The sequence below is a fragment of the Herpailurus yagouaroundi genome, unplaced genomic scaffold (genome assembly GCF_014898765.1).
Source record: "Herpailurus yagouaroundi ecotype Mexico unplaced genomic scaffold, PumYag 161, whole genome shotgun sequence".
Lineage (NCBI taxonomy): Eukaryota > Metazoa > Chordata > Mammalia > Carnivora > Felidae > Herpailurus > Herpailurus yagouaroundi.
This window is the reverse complement of record NW_024412402.1, coordinates 13291645-13311498: the sequence shown is the minus strand read 5'-3', so window position 1 is coordinate 13311498 and position 19854 is coordinate 13291645. Positions and strand designations below refer to the sequence as shown.

The 19854-nt window shown below is 46.7% G+C and overlaps 1 protein-coding gene across 1 annotated transcript in view; it reads right to left on the bottom strand.

Annotated features, from left to right (window-relative positions):
* SORL1 (sortilin related receptor 1) overlaps nucleotides 1-19854 on the bottom strand; it is a 153751-nt gene that overhangs the window by 107443 nt on the left and 26454 nt on the right. The window contains exons 7-11 of the mRNA XM_040482842.1: nucleotides 10462-10563; nucleotides 8755-8924; nucleotides 3138-3330; nucleotides 622-739; nucleotides 335-408 (exon numbers count right to left, since the gene is read on the bottom strand). Coding sequence (XP_040338776.1) covers nucleotides 335-408; nucleotides 622-739; nucleotides 3138-3330; nucleotides 8755-8924; nucleotides 10462-10563 — 657 coding nt within the window. The remainder of the gene's footprint in view (nucleotides 1-334; nucleotides 409-621; nucleotides 740-3137; nucleotides 3331-8754; nucleotides 8925-10461; nucleotides 10564-19854) is intronic.

The following is a 19854-nucleotide window of genomic DNA, read 5'->3' as shown; positions in this document are numbered from 1 at the left end:
AAACTGGGCATTGCTTTGTCCTCTTGGGATATTTAGTTACATTTACAAGGCAGGGGGAAGAAAAGGTCTGTTTTTGATTCAAAGGGCTATCTTTCAGCAAAATCGCGAGCCCACATTACAAGGTGTGGACACAAGTCAGCGCAGCGGGCGCTCACGTGTGGCTCTGGGTTCCCCTCTTTATTTTGTAGTCATACTTGGTGCCACTGACCTCCACCTGAGGCCACAAGTGTTCCTGAAATGCTGAGGCCCAATCGTGTTCTCAGACAAACAAGAACACGGGCTGAGGCTGGGGGCAGGTTGGGGTCGGGGGGAGGGGGGAGGGGGTGGAGCTGACCTCTCGCCATCGGGCTCCGGCACTGCTGGAGATGTACACGTTCGTCTTGCTTGCCAAGTTCTTTCCCACTGACCCTGAAATGCAAGAGGAATAATGACTTGCAATTTCAAGAATATGTCAGATACCCGCCTTGCCCAGCTAGGAATCCGAAGTGGTATTTAGCAACTGAGAACGTCTCAAAACCACAAACGGCACCTGCCGCGGCAGGTGTCCGTGGTCACCGCGTATTCGGCTGCGTGTAACCAAAGAGCTCAGGGCCTAAGTGAGAAGCAGCAACGCAGACCTACCAGTGGCAATGATGAGCCCGGGAGCGGACTCCTTGGACAGGATGGGCATCCTCCGGAGCTGAAGGTTGAGCAGCTGGCTGAGCCGCTGGGCCAGGTGGAGGGAACAGCCCTGGGCGAGCTACGGGACACAAGTTCCAGACCCCATCAGCACGTGACAGGATGCCTCCCGCTCCCCCAAAACACGGAGGCCCGTGTGAAAACACTGCAGCCACACACAGCGAAAAGGGAATCTGGCCCAGAGGAAACCAGAACTCACGCCCCAGCTGTCCCCACACCATCCCCCCTCCCACCCCGGGTGGATGCGATTATCCGAACCACACAAATGCCTCCCGCTGAAGAAAAGAGAAAAATAAAATTAAAACACTCCTTCAGAGACTCTCAGAGAATGGCAATTAGAAATCAGTGTCAACTCAAATAGATCGAAAGCTATCACTCCCTCTAGATCACCCAGAGATAACTCTCACGTGATTTGGGACCGAAGAGAAATGAAATGATATCAGGGCACTCGTTGTTTAAGTCAGGAGAGATCAATTGCAAATAGGATTTACGCACCACCGTCAGAGGAAACACCAAGGATCAGAAGTCATAAAGCTCCCAGATGTACAACACATGAGATCTAAAAATCCACATGAAAACAATTGTGATGCAGTCTGCATTCGTCCAAAGAACCAGCCCTGCGATGAACGTCCACTGCAAAACGAGTTACTCAAACTCGCCTCCACCACTTCACATTCGGATTTTAATAGTTCTGCAAACAAAGCCGTCTGCTGTGTGGTCAGGCCTGGTTCCCTTGGCCAGAATGTGCTGGTCGAATGTCATTCGGCCACGTCTGGTGTTCTAGACGGGGTAACTCTTGGGTGCGCTCACGTTAATAGGTAAAAGTTGACATGGTCTGCAAGATACGCTGGTTTTTATAAAAAAGGATCTAACAAACGTCCACCTTGCTGGCATCGCAGTTTCGCAAATGAAAACTGGAGCAAGTTAGGCTGGGTCTCAAAGAAAGATGTGCCGACCAGCCTGTTCTTTCACCACCTAAACTCACAAGCAGAAACGAAAAGCTCGACCAACTGTTGTACAACTCATAACTAAACAGATCAGTCAGGAATAAGTGGAGTTTCAACAACACCATTAATTCTATACAACTAGGGCTCAGACCCCCAGCGGACACTCAAAAGCAGCCCAACCCCATCCACACAGACTCACGAAACACTCCCCAAATCTAGAAGACACTCCTGAATAAAGAAGCACCTGTATGTTTGTCTCTTATCTACTTCTTCCTGCCTCTTCCCCAAGTGAGACTCCGTGCGGTAAGCCGAAACCTGTTGCCAAATAGGGAAGAGTAACCGAGAAGCCTGGGGAAAGCAAGAGCCTCCAAAACAAATTTCCCAATGGCCACAGATACAGCATACAGTAGAGTCGACACAATCGTGGACAAACAAAATTCAAAAACCCAAAAGACCAGGTGACCGTCTAACTCTTACGGTTTTTCCAAGGACTGCTGCCACTCGAGTTTTTCCGAGTTCCTTCTGCCCACCTACTTTATATACCCCAGATCCCTTGTGCAAGGCGAAAGTGGAGGTGTGGGATGTCACATAAGGCCAAGGAACTCAAAGCCAAGAACGCACTGTTCTTCCAAGAGACAAGAAAGGAGCCACCTAGGGGAGGGGGAACCCTTTAGTGAGACCAACTAATACCTTTCATATTCTCAGCTTTTCAGATGGAGCCACTGATTGGGAAAATTGTAGAATCCTAAATTCTATTCAAGAAAGCATTTTTTTTTTTCAAGTTCCACATCAATGTGGGACTTTAAATGTCAGAGTTTCCAAAACTTTTCTGGTTCACAACATAATTCGTATCCCCATGAATTTTTTATAGCAGCCTCAGGCCAGAAGAAATACCAACACTTGTTTTTTAAGTAGTTAAGGCCAAGCAACTTAAATAAGTATACATGTTCTAATAACTTAGTAGCAGCTCAAAAAAACATATATATATACATACGTATATATACATGTACACACACACACACACACACATATATATACACACGCATATATACATATACACAGAAAGAGAAAGAAAACAAAATTTCTATTTCATTCTTAAATAACCACATTTGCTTAATACGGGATATGTGCACCTGATGGGTACTACGTAACTTCTCAAAGTTTAGAATCATACCAATGTCATTTCCTGCTCCACCCTGATTTTCCCACTTGCTTTTTATCTTATCACCTGCTAGAAAATCCAGCTTCACCAAGGAACGATGCCTCCCAAAGAAATACAGCATGAAGTAATGTTGAAACTAGGAACTAACTCAAGACAGCATTTCACAGGGTGACGAACAAATATCACGTTGTCATGTGTTTCCCTTAAAAACTTAAAAACATCCCAGGTGCCCCCTGGGAGTTCACCACGGCAGCTCCGGGTGCCTGGGTGCTGAGTTTGGGAACTGTAAGGGCAGATCGCCACATAAAAATTTGTATTAAAAGCCCAAACAAGATGGAAAGCATCGATACCTCACAATTGATTTTTTCTCCATATCCTGTGAAGGCTGGAGCCTGAAGAAATTCCCAGGTGCCACCTTTGTCAAAGGTGATGACTGATCTCATGTTCTCCTCATTCATAGAACCGTTTATCAGAGTAGCAATGTAGACTCCTTGTAACCCTTCCACTCGGTGGAAGTCAGCAAACGGCTCATTTGCAAAATACCTGCGTAAGAGAAAATAAACAGCTGCGAACCAGAATTGACATTTCCTTGGTATGTTTTTATTGTAAATAACATAAAAGTTAACTGTTTCAAAGGACAGAACTCAATGGCATGAAGTACACTTGCAACGTCATGTTGTACCAGCATCACTATCTGGTTCCAGAACTTTTCCAGCATCTCAGAAAGAAACCCCATGCCCACTGGCAAGCACTCCCCGTCTCCTTCCCATCCGAGGTCCTGGCAAGCCCTCGCCACTAGTTAGTTTTCCTCTCTCCAGGTTTGCCTATTCTGGATGTTTCATTATCATCGGAATCGTGCAACATGTGGCCTTTTTTATGGTTACCTTCCCATGTTTTCAACATTCGCCCATATTGTAGCACGTAACAGCACCCTGTCCCTTGTCACAGTTGAATAAGCTGTTGGTTTTCTGTTTTTTTTTTAATGTGACTGTTTTTTAACCTTGAAGGCCAGGATGCTGATCCCCTCGGTAGGGAGTTCAGAATGCTGAGTACAACACAGAAAGCTGATGAAAGGGTCCCACCCAATTCTTCACTAACAAATTCACCGCAAATCCTCCAGTGAGCCTCGGCCAACGGAAAACAATAAGCTGGTCTTGCCAGACGCTAACAGAAGAGCTGGGGCTTTACCCCAATCTGCAGGAATACGGTGTGACAGCTTACACAGCCTTACACTTTCGACGAATTATCCAACACGCTGATCGGACAGAAGCCCGTAGGGTTTCTGTCAGAAAGCAGAGCAGAATCCCTACCCAAGGAGGCCATATGCAGAGCGGGGATGGTTCTAGAATCTTGAGGTTCTACTTGGTAACAGTGATGCAGAGAATAAGCCCTCCCAGGCCTGAACTGCCATGCTAGGACATTGATTTCACTGGAAAGTAGTTCTACACTGAAAAGGTACCACAGGATTCAAATGCGACAGATCGCGGAGAAGCGCTAACCAGACTTCACACGTGGCTTTCAAAACTGGAAGTGTGCCCTTTATTTAGAAGGGTTCTGAGCCACTGGGCTTTGTTTAAACACAAAACAAAACAAAACACAGAAGTGCTTTCTTCCATGATCTGCTGTATAAATCTTGAGCTGGTTGGGTGCTTGGCCTCCTCAGACAGAAAGAAGCAAGCTCCAGGCTCTGAGGCAGACGAGGAAATTTTTGAAATTTTTTTTTTAATGTTTATTCATCTTTGAGACACAGAGAGAGACAGAGTGTGAGCGGGGGAGGGGCAGAGAAAGAGAGAGAGAGAGAGAGAGAGAGAGAGGAGAGAGACAGAGAGAGAGAGAGAGAATCCGAAGCAGACTCTGAGCAGTCAGCACAGAGCCCCATCCAGGACTCGAACTCCCTGGTCGTGAGATCATGACCTGAGCCCAAGTCGGACGCTTAACCGATTGAGCCACCAGGCGCCCCTGAAAAAGAACATTTTTAAAAAGCACTGACAAAGCTACCTCAGGGTGAGAGACGGAGCACAATCCTAAGTAAGATACGGGTGTTGAGACCACATATTCTGACATGTGGTTTCCTTAGGTCTACTGGAGTTATGTTTTGGTTGCTGCTTTGGAAATCGGTTCAAGATCTCTCATCTACCTGCTCTCTGTTTGCCTCAGCAATACGGCGTTGGATTCCATCATCATGAAGCTGCCACCGTCAGCTCCACTGGCTTCCTTCACGCATATGGGAGGTCTGGGTTTCTCTCATCAAAAGAGCCCTGCTTGTTCCCTCTGGTCATTCCCCTGGAATTTTGGGCTCTTGGATCCAAGCAGAAACCTGTCCTCTGTGCCTCACACGCTCCCCAGACTGTCCTGTCGGCTCCCCTTTGGCCCTGCGACAACCCACCTCTCCCCGAGCGCCCTCTGTTCATCCATTTTCCTACATTTCTTCTCGTTAGCCCTCACAACAGCACCTGCCCCTGCTCCCCGGCCACGCACCAGGGCCACTCGACCACCCTCCCTGCAGAACCCAAGGCCGCCTCGCCCTCATCTGAGGTTCTCCTCAGTCGCCCCCCGCCAGGCCTGACATCTCCTCTCCACACCTGGCCCTCCACCCAGACATCACTTTCCATGACACTTCTGCTCTGCCCTTCCCCCCAGTGCCAGGGTCACCCCGTTAGGAACTCCTTCTCCAGTTCTCAAAGCAAGTTAGGATCGGTTCTTTGGCACTTTTCCTATTGCGTTCAAAGAACAACTCATTTCAAATACCACAGAAGTGCTGTGTTTTGTTTTCCTTTGTGTTGTGCTGTTTTCTTAATCAGCCTGCCCACCTAATCTGCTCACTCACCCTCAGCCCATTTCATCTTGCTGAGATGGAGAAGTGGGTGACAAAACTGGACTCAAAGAAGCTTATCTGAAGATCTCCAGTCGTGAGATAAAATCTGAGGAGAGCGACCAGAAGGCTGAGCCTGTGTTGGTCTGTGAGTGTATACATAAATCTGTTTCCAATTTCCGAACTGGATCGTATGCTCAGGCAGGGCGGTAGTGTGACCTTTGTGACCAAATAAAGGACCGTGCGTGTATATGACAGGGACATATGGTCACATAACTGAGCTTACTGCCTCCTGGGGAGCCGCTCTCCTCGGCTTCTGGCTTCAGCTCTGCCCTGAGATCTCTATCCTGATCACCTGACGAATGTGGAGGATAAGGAAACCTTCCGCAAGCTGTGATTTACCTGCTCCACAGCCAGAGGCTCTTAAAGGTGAGGGGGCAAAAAAAAAAACCAGAATCTATAAAAGGCCTGAGGAATAATGGCTTATAGTTTTAATTAGAATAAAAGGAAGGAGGGGCGCCTGGGTGGCTCAGTCGGTTGAGCGTCCCGCTTCGGCTCAGTTTACAATCTCATGGTCCGTGAGTTCGAGCCCCGCGTCGGGCTCTGTGCTGACAGCTCAGAGCCTGGAGCCTGCTTTGGATTCTGTCTCCCTCTCTCTCTGCCCCTCCCCCCACTCACTCTCTGTCTCTCAAAAATAAACATTAAGGGGCGCCTGGGTGGCGCAGTCGATTAAGCGTCCAACTTCAGCCAGGTCACGATCTCGCGGTCCAGGAGTTCGAGCCCCGTGTCGGGCTCTGGGCTGATGGCTCGGAGCCTGGAGCCTGTTTCCGATTCTGTGTCTCCCTCTCTCTCTGCCCCTCCCCCATTCGTGCTCTGTCTCTCTCTGTCCCAAAAATAAATAAACGTTGAAAAAAAATTTTTTTTTAATAAATAAATAAATAAATAAACATTAATATATATATCAGATATATATGTATCTGATATATATGTAACGGGTAATACGTAAGCTAATGTTATGTGAATTCCACCTCGATAAATTATTTTAAGAAGAAAACAAAAAGGACACAGGAACCAGGCCAAAGAGCCTGCCACTGACCAAACCAGAAAAATCTGAGGCTGAATCATGGTAGGAATGGTTTAGAACACATTAACACACACTGAATAATAAATGACTCGTGAGTTTATACTGGCGGGCGGGGGGGGGGGGGGAGTAAGGCATAAAATAGGACACACCTCCAAAAGAGCCGAAACAGGGAGTGGAAAAGCACTATCAGAGACCACGTAGAAAGGTCTCCCCGTGGGCATCCAACAGGCACAGCCGACCTGGTGAGTCCAAATCCCAAGTCTTGCTTTTTTCCCCCAACACCTGCCCTTCACCCAGCCCTCCCTGACTCCCTGACTCCCTGACTCCGCACCAGGCATCATTCTGCCAATGGCCCAGCCCAGGCAGCAGTGGGCCCTTGATTCCCCAGAGCCGAGCAGCAAATCTACCAGCAAAGGATCAGAATTTGCCCATTTCCCTCATCTCCGCCACTACTGCCCTGGGCCCAGCCCACAGCAATCCCCACTTGGCCCGGATTTCTCTAACACTGCTTCCCAGAATCTTCCCATTCTGCTTCCCAGAATCTTTCCAGAGTCTACGTTGCACACAGCATCCAGATGGCCTCTTTCAAAGATAAGTCACAGGAGTGTTCACCTGAAATTATTGATAACACTGTCCACTTATGTTTCGTGTGCTCTCCTTTATATAATGCAATTCACAGTGTTTAAAATGGTTTTAAAAAATGTAATGGGTTAAATCAGACCATGTCCATCTTCCGGTCAAAACCCTCGACATTCCGCTTAGAAAGAAGAAAAAGCAAGTTCTCTGCATGCTCTCGAAGTCCTTCTACAGTCCGAGCCCTGCTCTCTTAGATCCCATATCTTGGGTTCTCTCCCTCCTCCTCCAGCTGTTGGATCCACTCTGGCCTTCTCACCGCTCCTAAAATAAAACAACAGCGCCCAACCTCACAGCCTCTGTGCATGCTGTTCCCTCTGCCTGCAGTGCCCTTCCCCAGGTACCTGCCTCTTCCCTCCCTCACATAACTCAGGCACCTGCTGAAATGTCACTGTCCTAGAACAGCCTTCCATGACCAGCCTAAACGAAACAACACGCTCACAATCCCGTCCTCTGAACTTACTTCAGTTTGCTTCCCAGCACTCCCCATCACCCCGCAAAACACATATCCGTCTATGTTCTGTCTTCCCCCAGTGAGAACAAAAGCTCCATGGAACAGGGGCCCTGTTTTGACTTTTCGTCACTGGTCACGTGATCTCACTGCGGTGCCTGGAACAAGCTCTGGCCCAGAGCAGCAGTGTCCTTGTTGAGAGAAGTGGTGACTACATCAATCACCAGCCTGATGAGAGACCATGGACGGCAATCCCAAGCCCTCTGACCTGGTGGTCGTGGCCTCAGAGCCAGACCTCGCTGCCCTCCAGCCAGCTTCACCAGACGGGTCCCTTTCCATAGGACACCCACAGAGTAATGTTTGCAATTACAGTAAGAAAAAAAAAAAATGTCAATTAACCTGAGTCACTTGGAGGCCAGGCCCCATGGCTACCCACACCAGCCTACCCATGACAGCTTGACATTTTCCAAGTGCTTCTTCCCACTTACTCAGAGACCACAAAGCCAGACAACTGAAGGACGGGAACCCAGGGAGGGGTTGACACATGCTCAGCCTTGGCATCACATCCAAATCCCCCCTGAGGGCTTTTTAACATCTTCATACCCCAGGGGCGCCTGGGTGGCTCAGTCAGTTAAACGTCGGACTCTGGCTCAGGTCGTGATCTCGCTGTTCCCGAGTTCGAGCCCTGCATCGGATTCTGCGCTGACAGCTCAGAGCCTATTTCAGATTCTGTGTCTCCCTCTCTCTCTGTCCCTCCCCCACTTGTGCTCTGTCTCTCCAAAATAAATAAACATTACCCCAAAATTGTTTTAATCTCCCTACCCCAGCCACACCCCAAAGTGGTTAAACAGCACCACAAGCCAGGCATCGGGCTTTCCAAAAACTCACCAGGTGAGTCCAAATGCTCAGGTAACGTTGAAAAACACCCAACGTGATGGTGGGGGCTGCAGCGATGTAAGAAAGCAGGGGAGGGACTCATCATCTTACCTCACCAGCGTGTCACTGCCCGCCCCTCCTGGGCTGTAATACAGCACGTTTTCCAAGGACAGGGAGAATTTCAGCCCTTCTGCCTCCGAGATGTACAGGTTGGTGCGGCTGTTACTATGACTGACGCACACAAACACCTGGTCCTCGGAGGCATCTGCGATGTAATATTCCTTTGGAATCAAGAACCAAAAAACGCACAAGTCAAAAAACACAGCCGCGTAGTGGGCTTTCCTTACGGACGCTAAAGTAATGACTTCCAAATGTCCCAAGGACAGGCGTAGGCCCGGAGCCCATGGACAGCTTCCAAAGCTTGGTGAAGGCTTGGCCAGCTTTCTCTGTCGAGGGGATGAGGATGCCCTGTAGCTGGAGTAAGCCCCTTACTGGCAAATGGGGCACGAAAGAGTGGGCCGCCGGACCCCGTAAATGACCTTAGAACCTCTTTGTAGTTAATAATGTCTCCTCCCTCTTTTTCCCAGGAGATCTATCATTAGTACAAAGCACGATACACATTAATGTGCATTTCCTTTCCTTGCACTGTCTCTAAGGTACCAAAGGAAGGCGGAACCCATAAAAAGCAAGGAACTTATAAGAATGTTCTCCACCTGAGCTACCAGCTGCCACCACGCCCGCTGCTAGAGGCAAGGCCTTCAAATGCCACCTCCTGGAGCGCCTGGGAATCTCAGTTGGTTGTGTCCGACTGGTTTCGGCTCAGGTCATGATCTCAAGGGATTGAGCCTGGTGTTGGGCTGTGCATGGAGCCTGCCTGAGATTCTTTCTCTCTGCCCCTCCCCCACTCAGGCACATGCACTCTCTCTCTCTCTCTCTCGAAATAAATAAACATTAAAAAAAAAATGCCACTTTTGGAGCCTGGGTGGTTCAGTCGGTTGGGCACCCAACTTTGGCTCAGGTGTTGATCTCATGGTCCGTGAGTTCAAGCCCCACGGTTGAACATCCGACTTTGGCTCAGGTCATGATCTCACAGCTCATGAGTTTGAGCCCCGCATCAGGCTCTGTGCTGACAGCTCAGAGCCTGGAGCCTGCTTCAGATTCTGTCTCCCTCTCTTTCTGCCCCTCCCCCGCTCATGTTCTGTCTCTCTCTCTCTCTCTCTCTCTCAAAAATGAATAAACGTAAAAAAAAAAAAAAATTTTAAATGCCACCTCCTGCCTGTGGTCACCTCTCTGATGACCCCAGCCGACGCTGATCATCCCTACTGATCTCTACGTGCTAACACACACATGCGGGAGTCAAGCGTTTGACTACATATGATTTCCTCCTCGGCTCGATTCTCCGCATGTCCAACCTGTGTGTTTCTAAAAGGGTGGGACCCAAATCTTATCCTGTTTTGGAACCCGGCCATCTGTAAGCAACACAGCAGGTGCCTCATCAATAACTGTGGTCACTAGCTCCCCAATCCTTTAGTACTGGCACACTGAGCCCACGGACTCCGGTCCCAAACCTCCCTGCCAATCCCTCTCCACATAAAGCAAATGAAGGCTCCCGTTGAGTTGTGCTTCAAACAGGGAAGAGGGAGAAAACAGACCAAGATGGCCAAAACATAATGGTTCTTTCTAGAGACCCATCTAGCAAGTGAATGCAGGGGGATTCCATCCAACGCCTACCCAGAAGGACATTCCTCCAACACCCTTCCCCCGAACCCTACATGGGGACGATACACTTCTTTCCACCCCCAAGCGGACCCTACTCACATTAATAGGATGTCTTGTGACAAACTGGGCCGCTCGCATGGGCTTCCGGCCAAAGGAGACCCAGAGCTGGACAGAAGACGGCTGCGGACTGCCCAGGAGATGCTGTCAAGGAAAAGGAGGGGGTTAATGTCAATTGTGCCACGTTTCGGCCTCTCAAAATAAGCGAAGAAGGAAAACGGAGAAGTCAGGCCCTTCTATTTCTACCAAAAGCACAAAACACAGTGTGACTGCAAATGCACATTTTTGCAACGTTTGTGTTCAGGCCACGGCTCAGGCTGCATGACCTTCATCCCAGACAACTGGTCTCCGACAGGTACTAGATACTCCCTAACACCAGATAAGGAGGAAGGGAAGATGGTCCCGTGGCTGAACCTAGGTTTGGGAGTGGGGGTGGAGGCTTAACCCCGACAGCTCCCCAGTGCAGCACAGGGTGAGGTCAGCCACACACCACGCATATAAAACCTATTCCCTGGGGCGCCTGGGTGGCTCAGTTGGTTAAGCATCCAACCTCAGCTCAGGTCATGATCTCATAGTTCATGGGTTCGAGCCCCGCGTCGGGCTCTGGGCTGACAGCTGAGAGCCTGGAGCCTGCTTCTGATTCTGTGTCTCCCTCTCGATCTGTCCCTCCCCCGCTCGCACTCTGTCTCTCTCTTAAAAATAAATACACATTGGGGCACCCGGGGAGCTCAGTCAGTTAAGTGTCCGACTTCAGCTTAGGTCATGATCTGACAGTTCGTGGGTTTGAGCCCCGTGTCGGGCTCTGTGCTGACAGCTCAGAGCCTGGAACCTGCTTCAGATTCTGTGTCTCCCTCTCTCTCTGCCCCTCCCCTACTCAGGCTCTGTCTCTCCCTCTCTCTCTCTTAAACATTAAAAAAAATTTTTTTTTAACTTATTCCCTGTTCTTTCCCTATTTTCAGGTTACAGATTCTAAAGGTCAGAGGATTCATTTAGATTACCCTATTTATACCCCTATAAATATATATGAATACACAGATGTCAGTGAAACACACCCTTTTATACTTTATATGTTATTACTTCCCATTGTGGTTGTACCTTAAAAAAGAGCCACTTTTCAGGCTACCTGGGCGGCTCAGTTGGTTAAGTGTCTGACTCTTAATCTCGGCTCAGGTCGCGATCTCACGGTTCATGAGTTCAAGCCCCACATGGGGCTCTGCACTGATGGCATAGAACCTGCTTAAGATTCTGTCTCTCCTTCTCTCTGCCTCTCACCTGCTTGTGCTCTCTCACTCTCTCTCTCAAAAAAAAATGAACTTTAAAAAAAAAAAAGAAAGAAAAAAGAAAGTAACTTTTTCTCAGTGACACCTGGCTTTAACTTGCACAGAGTTGAGGAAATTTTCACTGCTCCTATTTTTCAATCTTTTAACACTTCTCACTGATGAACGTTTTTGCCGGGATGTGTTTTCTTGGGTAGAGCACCGGGCATTTCCACAGGACATTGGCCACAACGCACTGTGTTTTAGAGACCCCAAAGTGCAGCTGTGGAATCTTGAAAATGTGCATGAAATCACTATCAGGAATTCACTCAGTTTCTCCAGGTCTCAGCTTATTCATCTATGAAAATGAGAAGCTGCTCAGCATCAGGACTTCTCTGTCGACGGGATTAAATGGTCCAGGAACCTTGTAAACCCATACGCGAATAGTTTGTGTAGATGCTGTCATTTATTCTACCAGGGAGTTACACACTTTTTACCAGGTTCTCCAATGAGTCAATGATTCAAAAAAGGAGAACCACTGTAGAGGCTCAAGGTGGTTTTTTTTCCCAGCTCTCAAAGCATGGGTCTGAGCACTGACAGCAAATGTCGCACGTCTATCCGGACAGAAATGGAGACGCACCCTCCGTGCGGACGTAATCACGCAGATGACGATTGAGCTCAGCGGAGCGGTGGGATTCCCCAGCCAGAAGGGGTTAATTTGGTTTCGTTTACCTTTGGCTATGTTGCTACTGTTTATTACAGACTTTAAACTCCTACAGAGTAAGAAGCATACCAACTGCTCTTAACTGTAACAACTGAATCCCCTGTGCCAATATACGCCCAATAAACACTGCTGGAAAAGCAAGCCGCTGGACACGAAGTTATTCTTGATTCATCGGAGCCATATATATACTCATATGTTCAAACCACACCGAACAAATGGTTGAAAATAGTTTGTTTTACAGAAGCCAGGTACAGAGGTGCAAAACACCGCCTTTCCAAAATGGCACACTGGAAACCATGTTAATGGCTTGTACTCCGTATGGGGCCACAGGAAACGACAGGATCGTTAAAAGCGCAGAACATATTACCTGAACGAGGAAACAGTTCCCAGCAAAACCATTAGGCATAAATTCCAAAAGCCCTCCTTGAGTCAATAAAATTTTATAGCTATTTATAAAGGTCAGAGGATTCATTTAAGTTACCCTATATAAATCCCTATTAATATACATGAATACACAGATGTCCGTGAAACACACACTTTTATTTTATGCTTTATGTTTTACTACTTCCTACTGTGGTTATACCTTAGAAAGGAGCCACTTTTCTCAGTGACACCAGGGCCCATCATCAGGTAAGCATTCTTTTTTTTTTTTTTTAATGTTTATTTAATTTTGAGAGAGAGGGAGACAGACAGCGAGTGGGAGAGGGGCAGAGAGAGAGGTAGACACAGAATCTGAAACAGGCTCCAGGCTCTGAGCCGTCAGCACAGAGGTCAACGCGGGGCTCAAACCCATGAACTGTGAGATCATGACCTGAGCTGAAGTCGGATGCTTAACCAACTGAGCCACCCAGGTGCCCCCAGTAAGCATTCTTAATGCGCACTGTTGGTCAGCAGAATTGAGAATTCATACCAAGCCCAGTCTTACTCCATAAATGCAGTAAGTCACAGAATACAAAGGTCACAAGAAACCTCAAAACACATCTGTCCCACTTCCTTCTGGGACCATAATGATTCCTAAGCCTGGACGTTCCGGCTTGCCCCTCAGGTCCTCTTAAGGAGTTACCGTAATACTTTGCTGCCACCAAGAAACACATTAACAATGAAACCGTGGCACACTATGGATTATCAGATAGATGATCTAATACTTTCCTTAATGAACCATGGGTTTCTGTGGTTGTTGAGTTTCTCTTTACCACAATTGTAGAAGTAAAACGTGCTCCTGAGAAAGAAATATCCAACAGTACAGCCGGCTATAAGGTAAAATGCAGTCGCTCTCCCTCCCCTCACTCTCTCCTCCTACTCTGCTCCCCAGGGTACCCAGTGGTAACGGGCTCTCATGGGTGCTTACAGAAGTATTCTGTGCCATCATGCCTGAAAGCATATTTATATAGTGACAGACCCGGCTACATTTACCCAACACCCATGATTCCTTTCTCCTTCGCACCAGGACCTTGACTGTCACCCCAAATAAACCACTAGGGTTCTCTGCCTTTTATGTAATCTCATGTGGCCATGTGACTGTGTGCTAATCGAAGGGTATAAACAGAAATGTGGTATTGGGTTTCTCGGAAGGCTGCTTAAAGGGATGGAATCAGCTGGAAGGGGTCCTATTTTGGCCTTTCTACCTGTCCTCACTCTTCCTAACTCCCACAAAGACTTAAAGGCTACTACAGATGTCTCAGACCCAGAGGGAACCTTGAGAATGGAAATCATTAGGCAGGTTGGTGGAAAAGGAAGAGAGAGGGCTGGGTCCCCCATGACAGCAGGGCACCGACATACCAGCCCTAGACTGCCAACCTCGAGGCAGCACTGATGCGAGAAAAAGAAGCCTCTGTCTTCATTAAGCCACTTTCATTTCTAGTCTGTTACCAGTATCCAAACACAATGCAAACTGGATACATGCAATTTTATTTTCTATATACAGAGGAGATTGTGATAGAAATACTGTTATGCAATTCAACTTTTTTTCGTTAACAGAGGCTCTTAGACATCTTCCATTTAACAGCTCACGGGCACTGGTGTTATCTCCAGAAGTACTTTTCGGTGACTATGCTTGTATGTATTCCCTTTTTCAGAACTACATAAGAATATATGTAGGATGCCATTCTTAAAGCTCCTAGGTCAAAATTTTCATTTTTGACAGAAGAAATAGCCTTCCTGAAAAGCCCACAGTTAATGCATCTCCCAACACAAACACTTTCACCAGCATCTGGGGTTACTTAAATGTTTCAATTTAATGCCAATATTATAGGGTCTGAGAATTTATGATAAGATTTTTTTTCACTTAGTGTTTTCATTCTGACAAGGAAAAATAAATGTGTATCTGAATAATCTGAATTTCAGAGGGCGCACTTGCATTCATGTTTGAGATTAGGTCAAGAGCAAAAAAAGGAGGGGTGCCTCGGCAGCTCAGTCGGTTAAGCGTCCGATGTTGGCTCAGGTCATGATCTCGTGGTTTGTGGGTTCGAGCCCCGCGTCGGGCTCTGTGCTGACAGCTCAGAGCCTGGAGCCTGCTTTGGATTCTGTATCTCCCTCTCTTTCTGCTCCTCCCCCACTCATTCTCTCTCTCTCTCTCTCTCTCTCTCAAAAATGAATAAACATTAAAAAAAAAAAAGCAAAAAAAGGAAATGAGACATCAAGGAGAAAAGAGCAAGGAAAGATCTAAATAAATGATGCATTCTTGCTGAGTAAAGGCCAAAGGATGTCACAGTGAGCCATTCAATTCAAAGTTTCACAGAGAAAAGTGGCCAGAGAATGAGGGACCCCAAGGCACATGGTGAACACCAATTCAGAAGCTCTCGGGCTACAGCATTTACGACCACCTTCTCCTTCGGAGCAGTAACAAAGTTTCAGGGAAACATCATCGTCCACGTTAATGTTGTTTATCCTGAAATATTTACAGATAAGAGTTTATATATATTTTATGCATATATTTAAGATTTGCTTTAAAATATTCCAAGACACCCATGAAAAGAGATTAGCAAATGTAATAAAGCAAACATCGCAAAAATATAAATAATACTAAGGCTGAATGACGGCACCTGCGGAGGAGATCCTATCGGTATAAACGGTTCTTTCGTGCACATTCGAATACGCCCCCAATTACAAAAAGTTTCACGAAGCTAATATTCATCAGAAGCACGTCCGGCATGTCAGAGGAAGAACTCTCAAACTCCGCTCATGTCCGAAAGGCAGCAGGAACGCCGACAGAAAACTCTCCACGTCAACTTTCTCAGAGTTCTAAAAATTAAATAAAGGCTCACCAAAACACAAGGGGCACTTACTCAAGAAGCGTGACTGAAGCACAGCGATAGAGATGACTTCGTGGCCTCAGTCCCGTCCCCTTCTCGCTCTGTGGTAGCCGTGGAAACCTAACTGTGAAAACCAGCAGCCTAGCGGTCCCCGGAGAGCACAGACGCACAGAGTACTCCCATGGCTTGCTTCAAAACTGCATCCCCAGGCCTTCTGTTCATATCACCTGACTCCGCTCACTGCACAAACACACCTACAGCCAGGTCATTTACGGAAAACGGTGACAACTGGCAAAGGTTTAACATCACAGCTGCTGGAGAAGCATGACCACTCGGAGCTACCAAAAGGCTAACTAAAAAGCGTGGAAGGAAAAACGGGGCAAGCAGATGCCTGTAAGAGGCTCTGATAAGGTGTGAAATATCCCGGGGCATCTACGAGTTCACGCACACGCATCTGCGAGCTGTGAGTATGATGAGGGTTGAAGCGAAAAGGGCCTGATCTCTCGAGGCTGGCTAGTAACCTTGGGCTCTACAGGAACAGGAACCGAAGGCTAAGGCAGAGTTGTAGATGGCACTGAAAGCAGGCCCCCAACCCACGCTCAGAGGCCCTTGGCAAAAGCTACCAGAAAGTTCAAAGAATTTAAGAAAATCTCTAGCCGCGCCTGAGTGGCTCAGCTGGTTATGTGTCCGACTCTTGATTTCGGCTCAGGTAACGATTTCACAGTTGGTGAGTCCAAGCCCTGCGTCGGGCTCTGCACTGACAGTACTGAGCCTGCTTGGAATTCTCTCTCTCCCTCTCTCTCTCTCTCTGTCCCTCCCCTGCTCGTTATCTCTCTTTCAAAAATAAATAAACATTAAAAAAATTTCTATTCAATCATTAGCAGATCACTAAGCCTAATTATCAAACATTTCATAGACCTCCACAATGAAAAATACAAACACTACAAAATGAATGCAGGGAGCTCACAAACAAAACAAAGATAGGCAAGAATAACAATAGCAAAAGGCAACAACAAAAAAATCCTGCCTTGAGGGGCTGCCACATTATATCATCTAAAATGTCTTACTTTCAACCAAAAAAATGACAAGACAAGCAAATAGTAAAGTATGGCCCCCCCACACACACGCGCGCGCGCGCGCACACACACACACACACACACACACACACACACACAAAACAGTCAGTGAAAACCGTTCCTGAGGAAGGCCAGATACTGGATTTAGAGACAAAAATTTAAATCCTTATTATAAATAAGTTCAAAAAAATGAAAGGAGGGGCGCGTGGGTGGCTCAGTTCAGCATCCGACACAGGTTTCGGCACAGGTTCATGAGCTCAAGTCCTGCATTGGGCTCCATGCTGACAATGTGAAGCCTGCTTGGGATTCTCTCTCACCCTCTCTCTCTGCCCCTCCCCTGCTTGCTCTTTCTCTCAAAAATACATAAACTTAAAATAATTTTTTTTCACTGCTAGGAATTTACCCAAGGGATACAGGAGTGCCGACGCATAGGGGCACTTGTACCCCAATGTTTATAGCAGCACTCTCAACAACAGCCAAATGATGGAAAGAGCCTAAATGTCCATCAACCGGCAAATGGATAAAGAAGATGTGGTTAACATATACCATGGAATACTACTTGGCAAGAAGAATGAAATCGTGCCATTTGCAACAAGGTGGATGGAACTGAAGGGTATTATGCTAAGTGAAATAAGTCATTCAGAGAAAAACAGATACCATATGTCTTCACTCATATGTGGATCTTGAGAAACTTAACAGAGGGCCATGGGGGAGGGGAAGGGGAAAAAAACAGTTTCAAACAGAGAGGGAGGGAGGCAAACCATAAGAGATTCTTGGATACTGAGAACAAACTGAGGGTTGATGTGGGGTAGGGGAGAGGGGAAAGTGGGTGATGGGCATGGAGGAGGGCACTGTTGGGATGCACACGGGGCACCGTATGGAAACCAATTTGATAATAAATTATATTAAAATTTCTTTTAAAAATTAAAGGGAACCATGTCACAAAACTTAAAGGAAAGTATGAGAACACTATCTCACCAAAGAAAGAATATCCATAAAGATATAGAAATTATATAAATGGAAATTCTTTTTTTTTTTTTAATTTTTTTTTTTTTCAACGTTTATTTATTTTTGGGACAGAGAGAGACAGAGCATGAACGGGGGAGGGGCAGAGAGAGAGGGAGACACAGAATCGGAAACAGGCTCCAGGCTCTGAGCCATCAGCCCAGAGCCCGACGCGGGGCTCGAACTCCCGGACCGCGAGATCGTGACCTGGCTGAAGTCGGACGCTTAACCGACTGCGCCACCCAGGCGCCCCAATATAAATGGAAATTCTTGAGTGGAAAAGTACAATAACTCACAAGAAAAAAAAAAATCCCCAGAGGGGTTCAACAAGAGATTTGAACTGGCAATGAACCTAAAAACACATGAATTCTGATCATCCTCAATAAACCCAGATGAAATCTGACAATATTATACTAGGAAAGAAAACAGTTACCAAAGATCACATAGGATAAGATTCTCTTTACACAAAATGTCCAGAACAGGCGGGGCGCCCAGTGGCTCAGTCGATTATGCACCCGACTCTTGGTTTCATGAATTCGAGCTTCAGGCTTTCCAGGGAACCTGGTCGGAGTTCTCCACCCTCCCCCACTCGCGCTGTCTCTCTCAAATAAATAAAAATAAAACTTAAAAAAAAAAGTTCAGAACAGGCAATTCTGTAAGGCAGGAAATAGATATGTGGCTGCCAGAGGCTGGGAGGCAAGGAGGATAGAATGGGGGTAAGAGGGTGATGAGACTGTTCTGGAATCAGGTAACCATAAGCATTACCCAGCCTTGTGAATATACTGACAACCTGTACATTTTAAAAGGGGGAATTTTATGGCATAGAATATATCTCAATAAAGGTGTTATAAAAAATTAATTTTAAACTTCTTGGTATTATAGTTTTATTTACAATCTGTAAATGTGTTTGGGTTTTACTGCCGCGCTTAAGTTATAAGCATTAAGTGCTTATACCTAGCGTTATGTTTACGCGCACTGAAGTAATGTTACGATTAAAATAATTTGTCGATAGCTTGGTTTTGGACAGTTATCCTAAAATTCACGCCGCAACTATGGTCAGCTAACTTCTCATAGAAAAGCCCACAATCCTGAGACAATTCCTAAGTTTTCTCATTATCTCTATCATCCTTAGAGACTTTAAATTAGCATAATGAGCATTAGAAACTGGTTTTGAATAGTGAAATTAGTGGTTGGTTGGTCAGAATAGCGAAAGTACAAACGAGCTGTCTTGGGGGATCAGCAGCATGCAAGATATTTGAATTGGCGATAATATCCTAAAGATATATACGTTGGCATGAACAGGACATAACAATTTAAGGAGGCCCGTAACCTAAACTTTTAGGGGTAATGCCTATGACTTATCAAGCTAGAGGATTCCAGTTGCCTGATGCCAACTCAAAGGGTAACAGAATCTTGCCTCCACAACAAGGGTCGGTTTTCTGTAAAGATCCATAGAGAAATATTTTAGACTTTGTATGCCATCCTGCCTCCATGCAACTATTCAGTTCTGCCACTGTAACATGAAAGCAGTGACAGACAACATGGGGGCAAATGAAATAGCTGTTTCAATAAAACTTTATTGACAAAAACAAGGGAAGGGCCATAGTTTGCCAATCCCTGCTCTAGAACGTTGTGTCTGCATCACCTGTAAGAACAGAGGAAATACCATCAAGCCCATACAGAGTGGGTCTTTGCTTACTGATACACATTTGTGTCAGAAAGGTCTGAACCTGGCTTGGACCATGGTAAGCTGGTGGTGAACCTACAGAGGAGCAGCTAGCTGTCACCCACCTCCAACATTCTGGCAACTGTTGATATCTACCGGCAAGAACCTAACAGCTACAGATTGCCAAGTTAACAAACCGAAGTTGGTTTGCAGAAGTATCTCGATGCTGCTTTAACGGCCTATCATTGTGAGGTGGACTATGAAGACAAGTAAGTGAGCTTTGCGCCAAAAAACAAGGAATAAAAATTAAACTTAGGTTAAAAAAGATATGAAAGGAGGGGCAGCTGGGCGGCTCAGTCGGTTAAGCGTCCCGACTCTTGGTTTCAGCTCAGCTCACGATCTCACGGTTTCCTGAGCTGGAACCCCACATCGGGCTCTGCACGGACAGCACAGAGCC